Here is a 14,461-nt window from a genome sequence, read left to right as displayed (position 1 = left end):
TACAATTTTAAAGCAAAAAGTTAGTGACTAAATTTAAAAATTATGAGGGCAAGAAATGATTCAACTTCAGTGAAGAGAAACACAAAGCAAACTGACTTCTTTGTACTGAAAGAACAAGGTAATGCTCAGACCACAACACAAGATAAGCACTATAAAAATAAAATTACTTCCCATTTGGGGACAACCCATTTAAACTTTGATCTAAATATATTTTTTGATCCAAATGTTTATAGTTGGGTTCTTACTCAACTCATTATATTTATTTTATTTCAATAAGCTATAATACTCTTCACTCCCCTCCCCTCGACCACAAAACTACAATTTGAGAGGAGGGAATACTCCCCCATTTTTCATTTCTTTTGAAAAGAGAAAAATTAAAAATATCATATTCTAATTTTTTGCAGAAGAGAAACGACTGCAAGAGTTACAAAGTATATAGATAAAACAAACAGCTTTATATTGAGCATATGTTTTGGTTAACTGTACCCCCCCCCCCTTCATCAGAAAAAAAAACAGCAGCAGCATAGGCTTTTCTCTTTTTTTAGAGAAAATTTCTTAGGGTCTACCAAGTTTATTTTATCCTACAATATAGGCATATCATCATGAAAAGTGTCATTTCTGAGTTGATTTTTAGGAGAATTCCTACCCTTGCACTAAGTACTTGCAGAGCAAGATAATACACAGAAAGTAGTATAGCTCCATTCTACATGTCAGGTGCGAGAAAAAAATTATTCCTACTTGGTGATTTATTCTTGAACCTATCTAACAATAATACTTTTTCCTGAGTTACAGCAAAAAGTATATATCTTTAAAAACTGCATGTCATGTAGAGACTCCCAACTGAAGAGATTTTTGTTCAGCAGACTGCATATTACACATGTTCTATCCAGTTCATACAGGGTGTATGAGAGCCATTTTAAAAAATTAAGATGCATTAGCAATTATCAGAAAAGAAAGAAAGAAGAGAAAATACATTCACATATTATTTCCTTCTTAAGTCTATCTAGCTTTGAACCGCCATATACATAGGATGAACTCACAACAATGTATATTTATTTCTAACCCTGAATTGAACTCTTTCTTCTTCTTTTTACTGATATTTAAAATTTTCTCCCCCTTAAATGTATTAAATGGTAAGATTGTTGAAACAGAGAAAAGGGGGAAGGAAATTTTGTACCGGCAAAAATTACGAAACACCCAATTCTTGGGGAAAATTTCATTGTTCTCATTTGATTCTTAACAATTAGAAGGCTAGTAAAATCGAGCTCAGGTTCTATTTGATAAAAAAAATCACGTACACCATTAAATTACTTTTTTTCTCATTACAGTCAACTCTCAATAACTCAAAGTCCCTAGGGACAAGCTAAAACTTTCAAAGAATCGGTAGTTTGAGTTATCGGAAGTTCCTTTCTCAGTCTTTTAAAGAATAATTTGTATTTTCTTCTTCAGGAACAGTGCATATTGGATAAACTATAACACAGATAGTTGGAACAAAATTAAATATAAGTACAACATAGAAATATTTTTACAGAGAGAATAATTAAAAAGATACTCTGAAAAAGGAAGTTAGTTTCGCCTGCTTAGGCTTTTTATTGCATTTTAAAATGTCATTAAATTTGTATGCTGTGGGCTCAATTTTTTTTTTCTCTTGATCAATCTTATTGTCTTCAAAAGTCTTTTTGTTCTCAAAGCAGATTCTTCGAGTCATCCAGAAAAAACCTTTTCCAATTTTGGCCAAAATTTTAAGTCTCTCTAAGACTAGCCAGCAATAAAATTTTTAACTGTCAGCCACAGCAAAAAATATCCGCTACTTTTCCTAACACAATCTTGCAACACTACGCGCTTTAAGGAGCAGTACTGTATAAATAATCAACCTTAAGCAACTTGATAAGCAAAGCAATGAGTTAAAGATAATTTTTTTTGTTTTTAATTTCTTACATCGACTGCATTTTTATGCCTAAAATGAAAACTAAATTTTCGTAAAAACTTTTTATGAAATTTTTTTTTAAGCCATAAAGTTTTCCCAAGAAGCGCTCACCAAAGATCCAAATGAAACATTTTATTTTAATTCAAGTATGTATTTGTTCAGAGTGACATGCATTAGCATTTGAATGAATTCAATGTTGTAACCCAATTCTTAAATCCGACAATTTCAAGTCCAAAAAAGTAAAAAGTTGCTCATAACACAAATGGATCATTGACAAATACTATGCTTCAAGTCCGAAATTTTACATTATTTCAGAATTGGTGCATTTGAATTTGATAAATTCCTGATCCGGCAAATGAGTTCTGATCTAAGTCTAATTTTACTCTTGGAAGATTGGGGAAACACCCAAGTATTCATAATTCAGACAATAGCGGAAAGGAAAATCAGTGTGGATAAGAGAAAAATAAGCAATACATCATCTCTAAGGACTCGAAAAGTAAGAGGTATCAACTATTTGTGACATCAAAATTGAAATTTAAAAAAAATAACAAGTTGTGGCACAACCCAGAAACACTTTTGACAAAACTAATGACGAAATTTTTTGAAGTTATTTTTTGAGCTCATATGAATTATGGTCACAGAAGAATAAAATTAGGTCACATTCAGTGGCGAATCCAGGGGGGCGGCTATGAGGCTGCAGCCGGCTCCAGGACTATAACTAATTTTTTTTTTTCTATTAGAATTTTTTTTATTGTGTATGCATCTTGAGGTAAAATAATAAAATATATAATTTCCTATATTCATCCTATCTTTATCATTTTAATCGTTTCCCTCAGGTTTATACACTAATTTGCTATAGTAATAGAGATACTTGTTTTCCGAAATTTCCTGTCGAATTTCGGAAATTTTTCCCTGCCTTTTAAAAAAATTTATTTACTCAAAAAGAAGAAAAACAGAAAAAAAATTTCAGACCTCCTTAATTAATGCGCTTAGTGTCAATTCTCAGAATTTTATCTTCGTTTTCCCTTTTTGTAACTATTAGTCCACGATTTTTCTTACTTACATTTAGTGACTTGCATTTGCCATGGACAATTTTCATAATCAACAAGAATTGTTAGTTTTGCCTTCAAATTGCTTAGAAATAATGTCTAAAAAATTTTATTTTTTAAAATTTTATTTTTTTACTGACATTTAAATTTTAAAATTTTATCACTAAACACCAAATTTTAGATAATTTCAACTGTGACTCGGAAAATTTCATTAGCCCTTGAAACCTCCTGAAAAACATTTTTTTTTCAAACGACTTCGTTTACATCAATGAACTTTTGGCGATGTCAAGGAGACATACATTTTTAATGATCTCAGCCACCCCCAGAACTAAATCCTGAATTCGCCACTGGTCACATTAGAACATATTTTTTCACTATGGACTATTGGAAATTCTTTTCTAACTGTAAATATTCAATAAACATTATTCAAGCTAAATTTTAACTCATTCCACTCATAGGTTAAGTACCCTAGAGTTAAAAATGACTCTTCTGACATCTATATGGCTTAGAGATGTAAGGAGTATTTCACCTATCTTTTAAATATGAAGTCGGACTTGGGTCACTACTAATTTGCCCGATTGCGAATTAAAGAAATTTAAATGCACAAATTCCGAAATTAAATTTTAGAATAGGGTTGTTTCTATCAGTCAAAAGTACTACGTTTCGCCACTGAAGTTGATAGAATGAGCAAAAAAATAATAACATGGAGCAAGCAAAATCTTTTTTTTTTAAATGGATAATTTTCAATTATTTTTTTAAATGTACAATTTTTCAAACAAGGCGTTGTCTTATGACGTCGCAAATGATCAACTTTGGGGCGTACTCCAGTTAATGGTGCTGACGCTTGCTGTCTACTACGTTTCCAGGTTATGATAATTCAGAAGCCAATTGAATATTGTTCTCTATGCTTGCCATCAACCATATCAGCGCCAGCAAATGTGAGTGAACATACAAATTAAATATTACACTCTGCGCTAATAGCATTTCATCATTTGTGATGTCATGAGCAGAAAGAAGCAAAAAAAGAAAAAATTGAATCTGCACACCATTAAAATAATTTTTTAAATATTAAACTTTGCAATTATGTATTTAAAATGGTCGAATCCTATATTTTTAAACATGCTTTTATAGAAAAAAAATACTTTTAAAATTTCAGAAGCAACCCCATTGGCACATTTACTCATGATCCATTCATGTTGTGGGCATTTGTTTTCAGACATTGTCCAACTTTGACGCTGGGTTCCAACATAAATATAATATGAACTTACCAAAAAGTCCGGAGAAAGGTGTTAAGAGGACAATTTTACACATCATCAACATCGGGAAAATCTAAAACAGATTATCAATTAATATGTAAATAAGCAATTTTTTAGCACAAATAGTTTTTGATAGTTTCATTTTAATATGAAATTGTTTAAAAAATAACTCGTTTTTTCAAGAAAATTATGAGTTTTTAATAGAGATGTACAAAGTACTTGGTCAATTCACCAAATACTCATACTTGGGCCAAATTTTGATGAGGTACTCAGCTCAGTATAATACATAGATTTCTTTGCCTCCCCCCCCCACGCTTCCGTATGTATTTTTAAAAATTTTAACATAGTGTTATTTTATTTTAGAGCGTGCACCCTCCCTTCGGGATGATGCTATGTATGCTACTGACTCGGCCAATACCAAGTAGTTGTAAAAAATTAAATATTGTTCAATACACATTTTTCAATTAATAAAAAAGTACAAGTATTTGTAATGACAAAAAGAAAAGGATGTCTACATCCATAAGCTTACAATTTATGAATTGAAAAAGCATTCTTTGTAACGTCAAAACATGTGTCAGGAGTGCTCCTGAACATCTGTTTTTAACAGGGTTTCCGCTACGGTCGCATTTTTCGCATAATGCGAAAACACTATCTGAATTGCGAAAATAAAGCAATCCATTTTTGCTTTTTTGCTCAAATAAAAAATAAATTAATTAAAAAAAAAAAAAAGAAGAAGAAATCTATGATCCTGGAAAGGAAGCATGTATGGCGATAATCAACTTAATCTTTTTTAAATCTTAGTTAAGATGCTTAAACTACAATTAAGTTCAATAACTATTAGTCTTATCTAGCATTATGCTCCCCAAAAACTGCTTTATTAGGAGGAGGAGACTGCAACGTTCTAAACACCAATCCTGTTTTCTTTTTTTATTTTATGTTAAAAAAATTTGCTGTTGTATTTATTTCTTCAAAGATGTCACAGATGAAATATGAATTTTATTTTCAACTGGAGATGAAACACACTGAGGCATATATAAATATATGAGAATGTAACATTTTAGCATTTTGCTAACATTTCCCCCTCAATTTTAGCTTTTATGCTAAACAACTTTTGAACGCAGCTTAAACCCTGGTTTTTAACATTGTTTTATTGCTTAAAAACATTATTCATGTTTGGCGGATGATTAGAACTATAATAGATTCATATTAATTCCAACTTGATTAATCATATTTTTTATTTATTTATTTATTTTTAATTAAAAAAAAACTTTTTTGTTAAGTTTTTGACATAAACATAATATTTTAAATAAAATCGAATTTCAGCTGGAACTTGTTTTGAAAACTATTACATGGAGGTCTATATAGCTATTCAATATGAGTTCAAAATTTATCACATGTATGTCATTCGTTCATTTAAAGCATAATTAGTACTTGGCGGAGTACTCTGTACTCTACCAAAACGGTATTTGGTACATCTTTATTTAATATTTCCTATGACTGTAAAACTTCAAAAATTAAAATGCTGCAAAATTTAATTCATACTAAGTGTTTCCTTCCATATATTATTGATCACCTTTTCTATTATTTACGAAATGAAGATATGTTTTCGGGAGCTTATTTTATAAACAAAATGAGCAGTTAAATCAACTTTTGAACACTTGATAGGATAATATGAACTTATATTTTTCTGGTTAATGTTTCATACTTAAATGAATTAGTTACAGTAAGGTTAATATATCAATGTGTTGTAAGACTAAAATCGAGTATTCAGTGCGTCCATGGTTAAAAATCTATAATGATGCTAAAATTATATATATTCAGTTGATGTTGTTTCAACATTACATTACATGGCTTTTTCATAAATTTGAATATTAAAAAAAGCTAGCAAAGAACTTCAATGCAAAAAGGAATAATCAACACATGGCCTAATGGGGCTGGATATTAAACCCATAAAAATGTTTCCTTAACATTCTGAAAAAATATCACCGACACAAATAGTAAATATTTTATAACAGTGGAATTGTTGGCTGAAATGGATCTTTTCTTAGTGTTTTAGCTACATTTTGATTTTTATTTAAAATGCTATATAACTTTATAATTAGTATTTCTATTCCAATTATCACTTCATTCGTTTACATAAACAATTATCGTTAATTTGAGCTTTCACCTACATATATGCATTATTCGTTTTACATGCAAATTTCTGAAACCAAGTTTTGAAACCAAAAATAATGCTAAATGAAATTTAATTTATTTGGACTGAATTCATTTCAGATTAATATCCTGTTTGATTTCCAACTGCAATTTTACTATGACAAGAAAAATCTTTAGTTGTTATTGAGGAAAAGATATTAAGTGTTGATGGCTTCCAGCTGCGAAAGCGCACCGAAACAAGAATTATATTAATTCTATCTTCCATGAAAAATTTAAAAAACAGAAAGTTTCTCTTGTTAAAGCCTTAATCACAAAACGGTAAAAAGACATTTGTATCAGCTATTCATTTTCAGCAAGTCTAGAAATATTATAGTTAAACACCCTCGCTTGAATTACCTTGCCTACCCTCGCTTGTTAAGGGGGGGAGGCAACACGGGGGGGGGGCACATCCCAAGAAACCAAATAAATAAAAACAAAAAAATAAATTATTAAAAACTGTGATCAAGTCTTTTAACAGTTCAATATATTTTTGCAATATTTTGGTACAAATGTGAGAAAAATTTAAAATCATCACATATTACTAAAGCACAAAAGCAAGGAATGCGGTGGGGGGGGGGGGGGGGCGGACTCAATGTAAAGAATGTAAAGTTATGAGACACAGGGCCGTAGATAGGGTGGGGGCCGTCGGGACAAATCCTCCCCCGAAATTCTTGGATAAATATTTTTTTAGATTCTGAATTCCAACTATGCTGCCGTTTAAAAATTAATCACTAAAACTTTCCTTTGCTTAAGTTTATTTTCCCCATTATGTTTTCGTCCTATACTTTTTATTATGTCCATACGTTTTTATCCTCACTTAACCATTTTCATCTATTCAAATACTCTCTTACTCAGCCTGAAAATAATTTTTAATTAGCCGCCTGTAAGGCGGCTGGAGCATCAAAGAAGTGGGAGATCAAAGCAGCTATTTTGTCTTTTTTTTTTTTAATCAAAGCATTTGACCTAAATAAAAGATGTCTATATCTGATCTATTTATTTTTTGGATGATTTTTTAAATTTTTTTTTCAAAGAAGTCTTTATTTTTTTACAACTTGGTCCATCACAGAATGTTAATGACTCTTATTACGAATCAGACTTTTAAAAGAGGGGAAAAGGACATTTTTAAAACATCAATAAGAAACGTAACAAATTTACATGATCAAAACTCATTTTTAACCCAATAATACTTTTGATTAAATGCTTGATTTTAGTTGATTTTAATAAATTAACAAGTAAAGGATTTATGTTTTTTGATGCAAAAAATTTTACCTTCTAGTTGACGCATTTGTATCCTTTAAGTTTTTTTTGATTGCTTATTGCTTTCATTTGACTGTTTTTGGCGTGCTATCATTTTTCCCACCGGCGCAGCACCACCCTCTGACAGCACCACCCGTCGCGTCGGCCGGCCTCACGATGCTGCTCCTCTAGCGAAAACCGTCTCCAGGTTGCGTCCATATCCTACACACACACGCACACACAAACACATACAAAAACACCACCATACACACACATACCCCTACACACAAACACATACACACACGCATGCATACAGACACCTACACATACACACAACCTGCCATTCATGCCTGCACACAGACAAACACATATGCTTACACACACATACACATACCCCGCCCCCACGCACACAAACACTCATACACACAACTACCCACACACTCATGACTGCACACAGACACAAACACACATGCCTACACACATACACATACCCCCCCCCCACACACACACACATACAAACACACACTCGTGATTGCGAAAAACATAATTTGAATTCAAGATGACAGAATTCAAATAAATTTTTTTTTTTATTAATTTATTTTAATTTCTACGAATAACAACTATGTCTGTATAAACTTGCTTCTTGCAATTGATTAGATTTCAATTAACAAGTTTAAGAATCTAGTTTTAGTTAACTACTTGGGTTTTCAAGAAAACAATTTTAAGTATTCTCTCCCCCCCCCCCCTCTTTCAAACTTTTAAATACTTGTTATCTACATTAATGAATTTAATACATAATTTTTTATGGAAATGAATATAAAAAAATGTGTAACAATCATTAAAAAAAAGCATTATTTTGAGAAATTTGAATCATTATTCTAAGCACTTTTTTTTTTTTTTTTGAGGTGTCAATTGTAGATTACTTTTTAATTGTGACTTTTTATTTTTTTGCCCGAAAGTTATTCTAAGAGGCCCCTTGCAAGCATTTGTAATAGCGAACATGTAATAAACACTGTATGATGCATTATAGACCGTATGTGTTTACATCCGTATAAGTCTTATTTTGCTGAGTTGGGCAGTCATCAGATAGTGGCCTGGCAGTGAGAGATCTTATACAAAAATATCATTTTTATCTGATGAATAATTCTGGTGTAATATAAATTAATTATTAGACATTAATCAACTAAGTTGTTAATTAAAATAATTATTTGATAATATTTTTTTATTGAGCAATCAAAATTGCTAATTATTTTCATTTCACCGTCCGTGATGTTGTGGTTCAGTTTTCAACCCCACCGTCCTCTGCAGACGTAACTGGCCCCCCGGTAGATGCTTCTCCTGATTGGTGGCGTCCATGTCCTAGACACACACACGCAAACGTGCATACACACAGGTCTATGCACACACACAAGCCTACACATATTATACACTCGTAACCGTCTAAGAGGAGGGACAGGCTTGGGGGGCCAGGAACCGTATCTAGAAACAAGTGAGTGGGATAGTAACCAATGAGTAGGGTCCTATCGCAACTCGTGATTGCGAAAAACATAATTTGAATTTAAAATTTCAGAATTCAAATTAATTTTATTTTAGTTTAATTTTTGCAAACAACATAATAAACATATTTTTTTAAAGCTATTTTTCTCCTGTATTACATGTCTCGAACCACATTTGCCCCCGACCATGTCCCTCCCCGAAAACATATCCTGGCTACGGCCTTGAGACTTGTTTCCTTGCTGATATAACTTATTAGTAAAATGAGTTTCTAAAAATCAGGATAAAAACTCCACACATTTCATCACAACTCACAACATCAACTCCACTACCCAGAAGCGTTTAAACACAAGTTAAAAACTGTTAAACAATAATAATAAATAAAACATTGAAATAAATGAATTCAAAATTTAAGTAGAAACATTGAAGCAGTTAAAAACATAAAACAATCACTCTTTGAGGGGCGGGCTGAGCAACTTAGTGGGCGTTTAGGGGCCCGACTGATTTTTAGCAGGGGGACCCAAAATTTATAGAGCTGGAGCTGTGAATTTAAAATGAAAATAAGAATCAAATTCTATGATAACAGAATATTTTCAATTTCATAACACAAGCAAAATATTTTACATCGATAGAGAAATTTAAAAGGTTCGTTCAAACTACTTATTTATTAATTATTTCAAGTAATATAAACGAAGATTTATTCTTTCATATAGTTAAAGTTTCATAGTCCAGGTTAAAAAGAACATCACTCGACTAGCATACGAATTTGTATTATCATTTTCAACAAAAGCAACTTTGTATTAAAACGAAATTACACTGCTTAATTGAAATTTTTCAACAAAAACCTTTCTCAAGGCTTAATGGAAAGTTTACAAAATGAACATTGTCTCGCTACTGTAAAATCAATTTACGTAAATACTATTAATATTGAAATATCGTTCTCTCAACCACAATTTGACTTCCAAACAAGTCCCAAGGTTTATTTCTAACCTTTTTCAGTAAACTCAAATAAAAGTAAATTTGTTGGCTTTGCATAAGCCCTGTTATGTTCCTGCTCAATATAAATGGAAGCTTTGTTTTGTATACAAATTTAAATATGGCGGCGTTTACCCATCTGCGAAATTAACATTTTTTCTTTCAAGCTATATTACGTACTGCTTTCCAGTAAAAAGGAACAATACATATTTTTGGAATCAAACTCTAAAATAAGTACTCACCCAATAACTAGATTATTCATATTGAAGGTACTTCTTGAGGTCACAGAACTTCATTCACTTTTACACATGGCCGTTGTCAGGTCTTGGTTTTGGCGGGCAGTCGGCACGGCAAGCGTAGAATTTAGAATGGTAAAAATGTCAACTGTGCATGCGCGCGCCCATTTTACAGAAAGTTTTCGTTTCACCGGAAAAGGATAATTTTTCCTCGAAAAATGAAGGAAAATGTAGCGTAAAAAGACGGATTTTTTTGACAGTGTATGTATGTGCGTATGTGTGTATGTATCTCGCATAACTCAAAAACGGTATGTCCTAGAAAGTTTAAATTTGGTACGTAGACTCCTAGTGGGGTTTAGTTGTGCACCTTCCTTTTTGGTTGCATTCGTATGCTTCAAAGGGGGTCTTTTGCCCCTTTTTGGGGGGAAATCATGGTTAATTTCGATGCAAACTCACGTGGTGTTTTAATTTGGCGGACACTTGGCAATATATCGCCAGTCCTTCGGTCGCCAATTTTTGCCGCCAACTTGGCAACACATTTGGCGATTTTTTTTTTTTTTAAAATCTGATTTCGATTTGGCCACTGTTGGTGATATTTAGAGAGTAAACTATTAAATCATATTAAAACTGCCAATAATGAGAAAATGACATTAAATTGGAGTAAAAGGAAGTCATGTGATGCACACATCAGCTCTTTTATAATCGAAATCGGTGTCTGCTTATGTAAGCTTTCAAAAAGTTAAATAAGAGAAGAGTTTAAAATGCATATTTTGCGGTCGTTCTCACTCGTGGATGAATCCTCAAATTTGAGACTTAAGCAATTAATTATCTGTCTCATATGTTGTACTGAATATTATTTTTTTCTCTCAATGTTTCTAATTTTCAAATATCCTCTAAAATTAAATTGATTAAGTAAGAAGTTAGCTCAAATTGCTAATCCTCAGTAGGTAATAGTTATACTCTTTCTTTTGCTATTCGAATTACTGTTTGAAGAACTTGGTTTTAATTGATCTAATAGAATTTTCCAACAAGAGAACAAATCTGGTTAGAATAATAACCTAGTGTATAAAATTTGCTACAAAAAATATGCTAGTTTTTCAAACTGCACTTAAAGCACAAATTTAAAAGATAAAAGAATTGGCGTCATTGTAACGGTTTGTAAGCATTGCTTTTTTTTTTTTTTTCCATTGAAATGAAACTACTGGCTTACCTTTTTATTGGTGAAATGATCTTCATTACGTCTCACCTCTGCTGATTTATTTAAGCTCCTAAAACTTTTCACAAATATATTTCTTTTTGTGTTACAAGCATAAGGATAATTTGTATTTTTATTTGGTAGGTTTTTGCTTACAGTTCAAGATAACAATACTAAAAACATGACGGTATGTTCGCAAAAGTGTGATGTTCTTCAATAAACCGCGCAATGTCAAAAAAAAAAAAAAAGCCTCCAAAACTGTATAAAATATTAAACTTCAGAAAAAGGTAAAATAAAAATCACAATTCCGCAAAATCATAATAAAACTAAATTTAAATGAAAGTAAAACTGTCCGTGATAAAAAGTATAAAGGAAAACACGCTGAACCAAGCTGTAATATATTTTCCGTTTACGTTAGGGCCATGTGCTGGTACGGCCGTCTAAATAAAAATGCCGGTAAACAAATGCGAGGAAAAGAAGGACTGCGTACCATTTCTTTGCCGGTAGGGTGTTATCGACCATACGAACCTTATAATTCATTTTCTCTCGAACTGGACAGATTAGCACACTTATGTTGAGCAAAATAACTTGGTTTTAAAATACAAGTACAAATACAAAAGTGACGACCAGCAACAGGCTCTGGGCCGAGCTAGACTGGTCCTAGTCAATTTACAATCCCCAGTGAAGATCAATGGCCCTCTTAAAACTATCTACTCCCTTGCTCATTACCACCTCTTCCGGTAAACTGTTCCAAGGTTCCACTACCCTGCTATAATAATAATTTTTCCCAATATCCATGTTAGCCTGAGATTTAAATAGCTTAAAACAATGGCCTCTTGTCCTGTTTTCAGTGCTGAACTTTAGCCCCGTAACATCTTTCATTTTAATAAATTTACACAACTGAATGATGACCCCTCAGTCGCTTTTTGCTCAAGACTGTACATTTTTATCCTTCTAAGCCTGGAATCATAGTCTAAGTGAGAAAGTCCATTTATTAGCCTTGTAGCTCGCCTTTGAACCCTTTCCAATAGATTAATGTGTTCATGAATTTTCAGGACTAAAGATGGCAAAGAGATTCCTCCTTCTGAGCGGTTACAAATCAGTAATGACCTTGCTGAGGGCGTCTTCCAGCTCACACTGCCCCAAATGTCCCAGCAAGACAGGGGCAAGTACACCGTCCACGTGTCAGATGGCGCGTCAGAAATCAAGAGCGAAGCCCTCGTCAACAGTAAGATCCTTTTCTGTCATCATAATATTTCTCCATTACACTGTTAAAATTTTTCCGGAAAATTTACGGTAGTTGTTACTGGCATCCATGTTGCCAGTAACTATTACCGTAAAAATCAAATGTTACAGTAAAATTTTACGGTTTCCTCGGTAGGCCGCAGCAACCAATTGGCGCTGGGATCGTTTCTTTCTCCGGTATAAATTACCGTAAAAATCAGCCATACTGTAAGTCCGCCATTTTACAGTAACAATTACCCGAAAATCTTCCTGAATTTTTAACAGTGTACATATGCATCTGGAACTCACAGAAGCTTTTTTACTACACATTGGATTTGTCTCCGTGGTTGGTTTGCCATGAATGGATCCACATTGTTTAAATTCAGGAAACTTTAATAGTAAATAATACTGTAAAATGTAGTGTTTACAGAACAAAAAAAATTTACAGCAAATTGTACTGAAGGAAATAAACGATTGCAGCGCCAATCGGACAACACGTGACTCACAGTGCAAAGCATATAACACCGTATTTCCCTTACTCGATGCGTCCCAACTCGTGTGGTGGGCAGCAAAGCCGCCTGCCATTTCGAAGATCTCGAGATCGAACCTGCAGTTCGAATATTGAGTTTTTTAACTCTATTTTACCGTAAAATTTTACAGTAAAATAGGATTTTACGGTAATAGTTACTGGCAACATGGATGCCAATAACTTTCACCGTAAAATTTCAGGAACTTTTTTAACAATGCATCACCATAAATGCCGTCTCGTAAGAGACATCAATCTTGTCTCTTGCGATCTTGCGAATTGTCGTCACACTGTATGCGCGCCCGTGGTGCGCATACAATGAGTGTGCATTCAATTAAAATAAGTTGCCCATACAATTGAATTTTTTTCAATTGTGCTTAGAGCTAACGTTTAGTTTAAGGGGTCTAAGGACCCTTAACCTTAAAATTGTCAATTTTCTGGAAAAAATATATGTTATGCATAATTTAATTCTGAACAATTTCATACCTTATTTATTACCATACGCAAAAAACTTTTCAAGTTATCGTAAAAATGCGTTAACTTTCCCCATAGAGATTTATGTTTACAGCAGTTGTTTAAGCCTCTTTTTTTTTTTTCCAAGTGCCGGTTTCTTGTTTTGCGCGCATGATATCATAGAAAGTTTCTTATGTATTTCCGCAAAACCTTTCATGCATGTTTGTCTGGTTTGTTTTTATGATCTGAACCTAAATTTTAACTTAAAAAAAAGTTAATATTAAAATAAAAAATAAATTTTCCCACAAAATTTCGAAAATTTTGATATTAACTTATAAAATTTCAAAAATAAATTAAATAATTTTTAAAAAATAAAAAAATTTAGGTTCAGATCATAAAACTAAACCAGACAAGCATGTACAAAAAGTTTTACGGAAATACAGTAGAACCTCCCTTAAGGGACGCCTCCGAATAAGGGACACTTCTATTTAAGGGACATTTTTTCTGGCCCCAGTCCCTTTGAATAAGGACTTCCATGTATTTACCTCTAATTAAGGGACACTCTGTTTAAGGGACAGTCACGGGAAAAAGCAAGAAATAATGTACAAGCACATAAGAAATAGTGAATTTACTGGAATTTAAGTTTCACTTTTCCTCTAAAAATTGAGGTAAGTTTGACACACACACATGTGAAGGA

At 32.6% G+C, this 14,461-nt stretch overlaps 1 protein-coding gene across 1 annotated transcript in view; it reads left to right on the top strand.

The window, feature by feature from the left end:
- The window catches only part of LOC129217813 (muscle M-line assembly protein unc-89-like), a 161,798-nt gene that overhangs the window by 89,312 nt on the left and 58,025 nt on the right, over positions 1 to 14,461 (top strand). Inside the window, exon 27 of the mRNA XM_054852152.1 lies at positions 12,617 to 12,789. Within this exon, the coding sequence (XP_054708127.1) occupies positions 12,617 to 12,789 (173 nt within the window). The remainder of the gene's footprint in view (positions 1 to 12,616; positions 12,790 to 14,461) is intronic.

This window comes from Uloborus diversus, chromosome 2, assembly GCF_026930045.1.
Source record: "Uloborus diversus isolate 005 chromosome 2, Udiv.v.3.1, whole genome shotgun sequence".
NCBI lineage: Eukaryota > Metazoa > Arthropoda > Arachnida > Araneae > Uloboridae > Uloborus > Uloborus diversus.
Note: the sequence above shows the minus strand (reverse complement) of the source record. Positions and strands in the feature narration are given on the sequence as shown.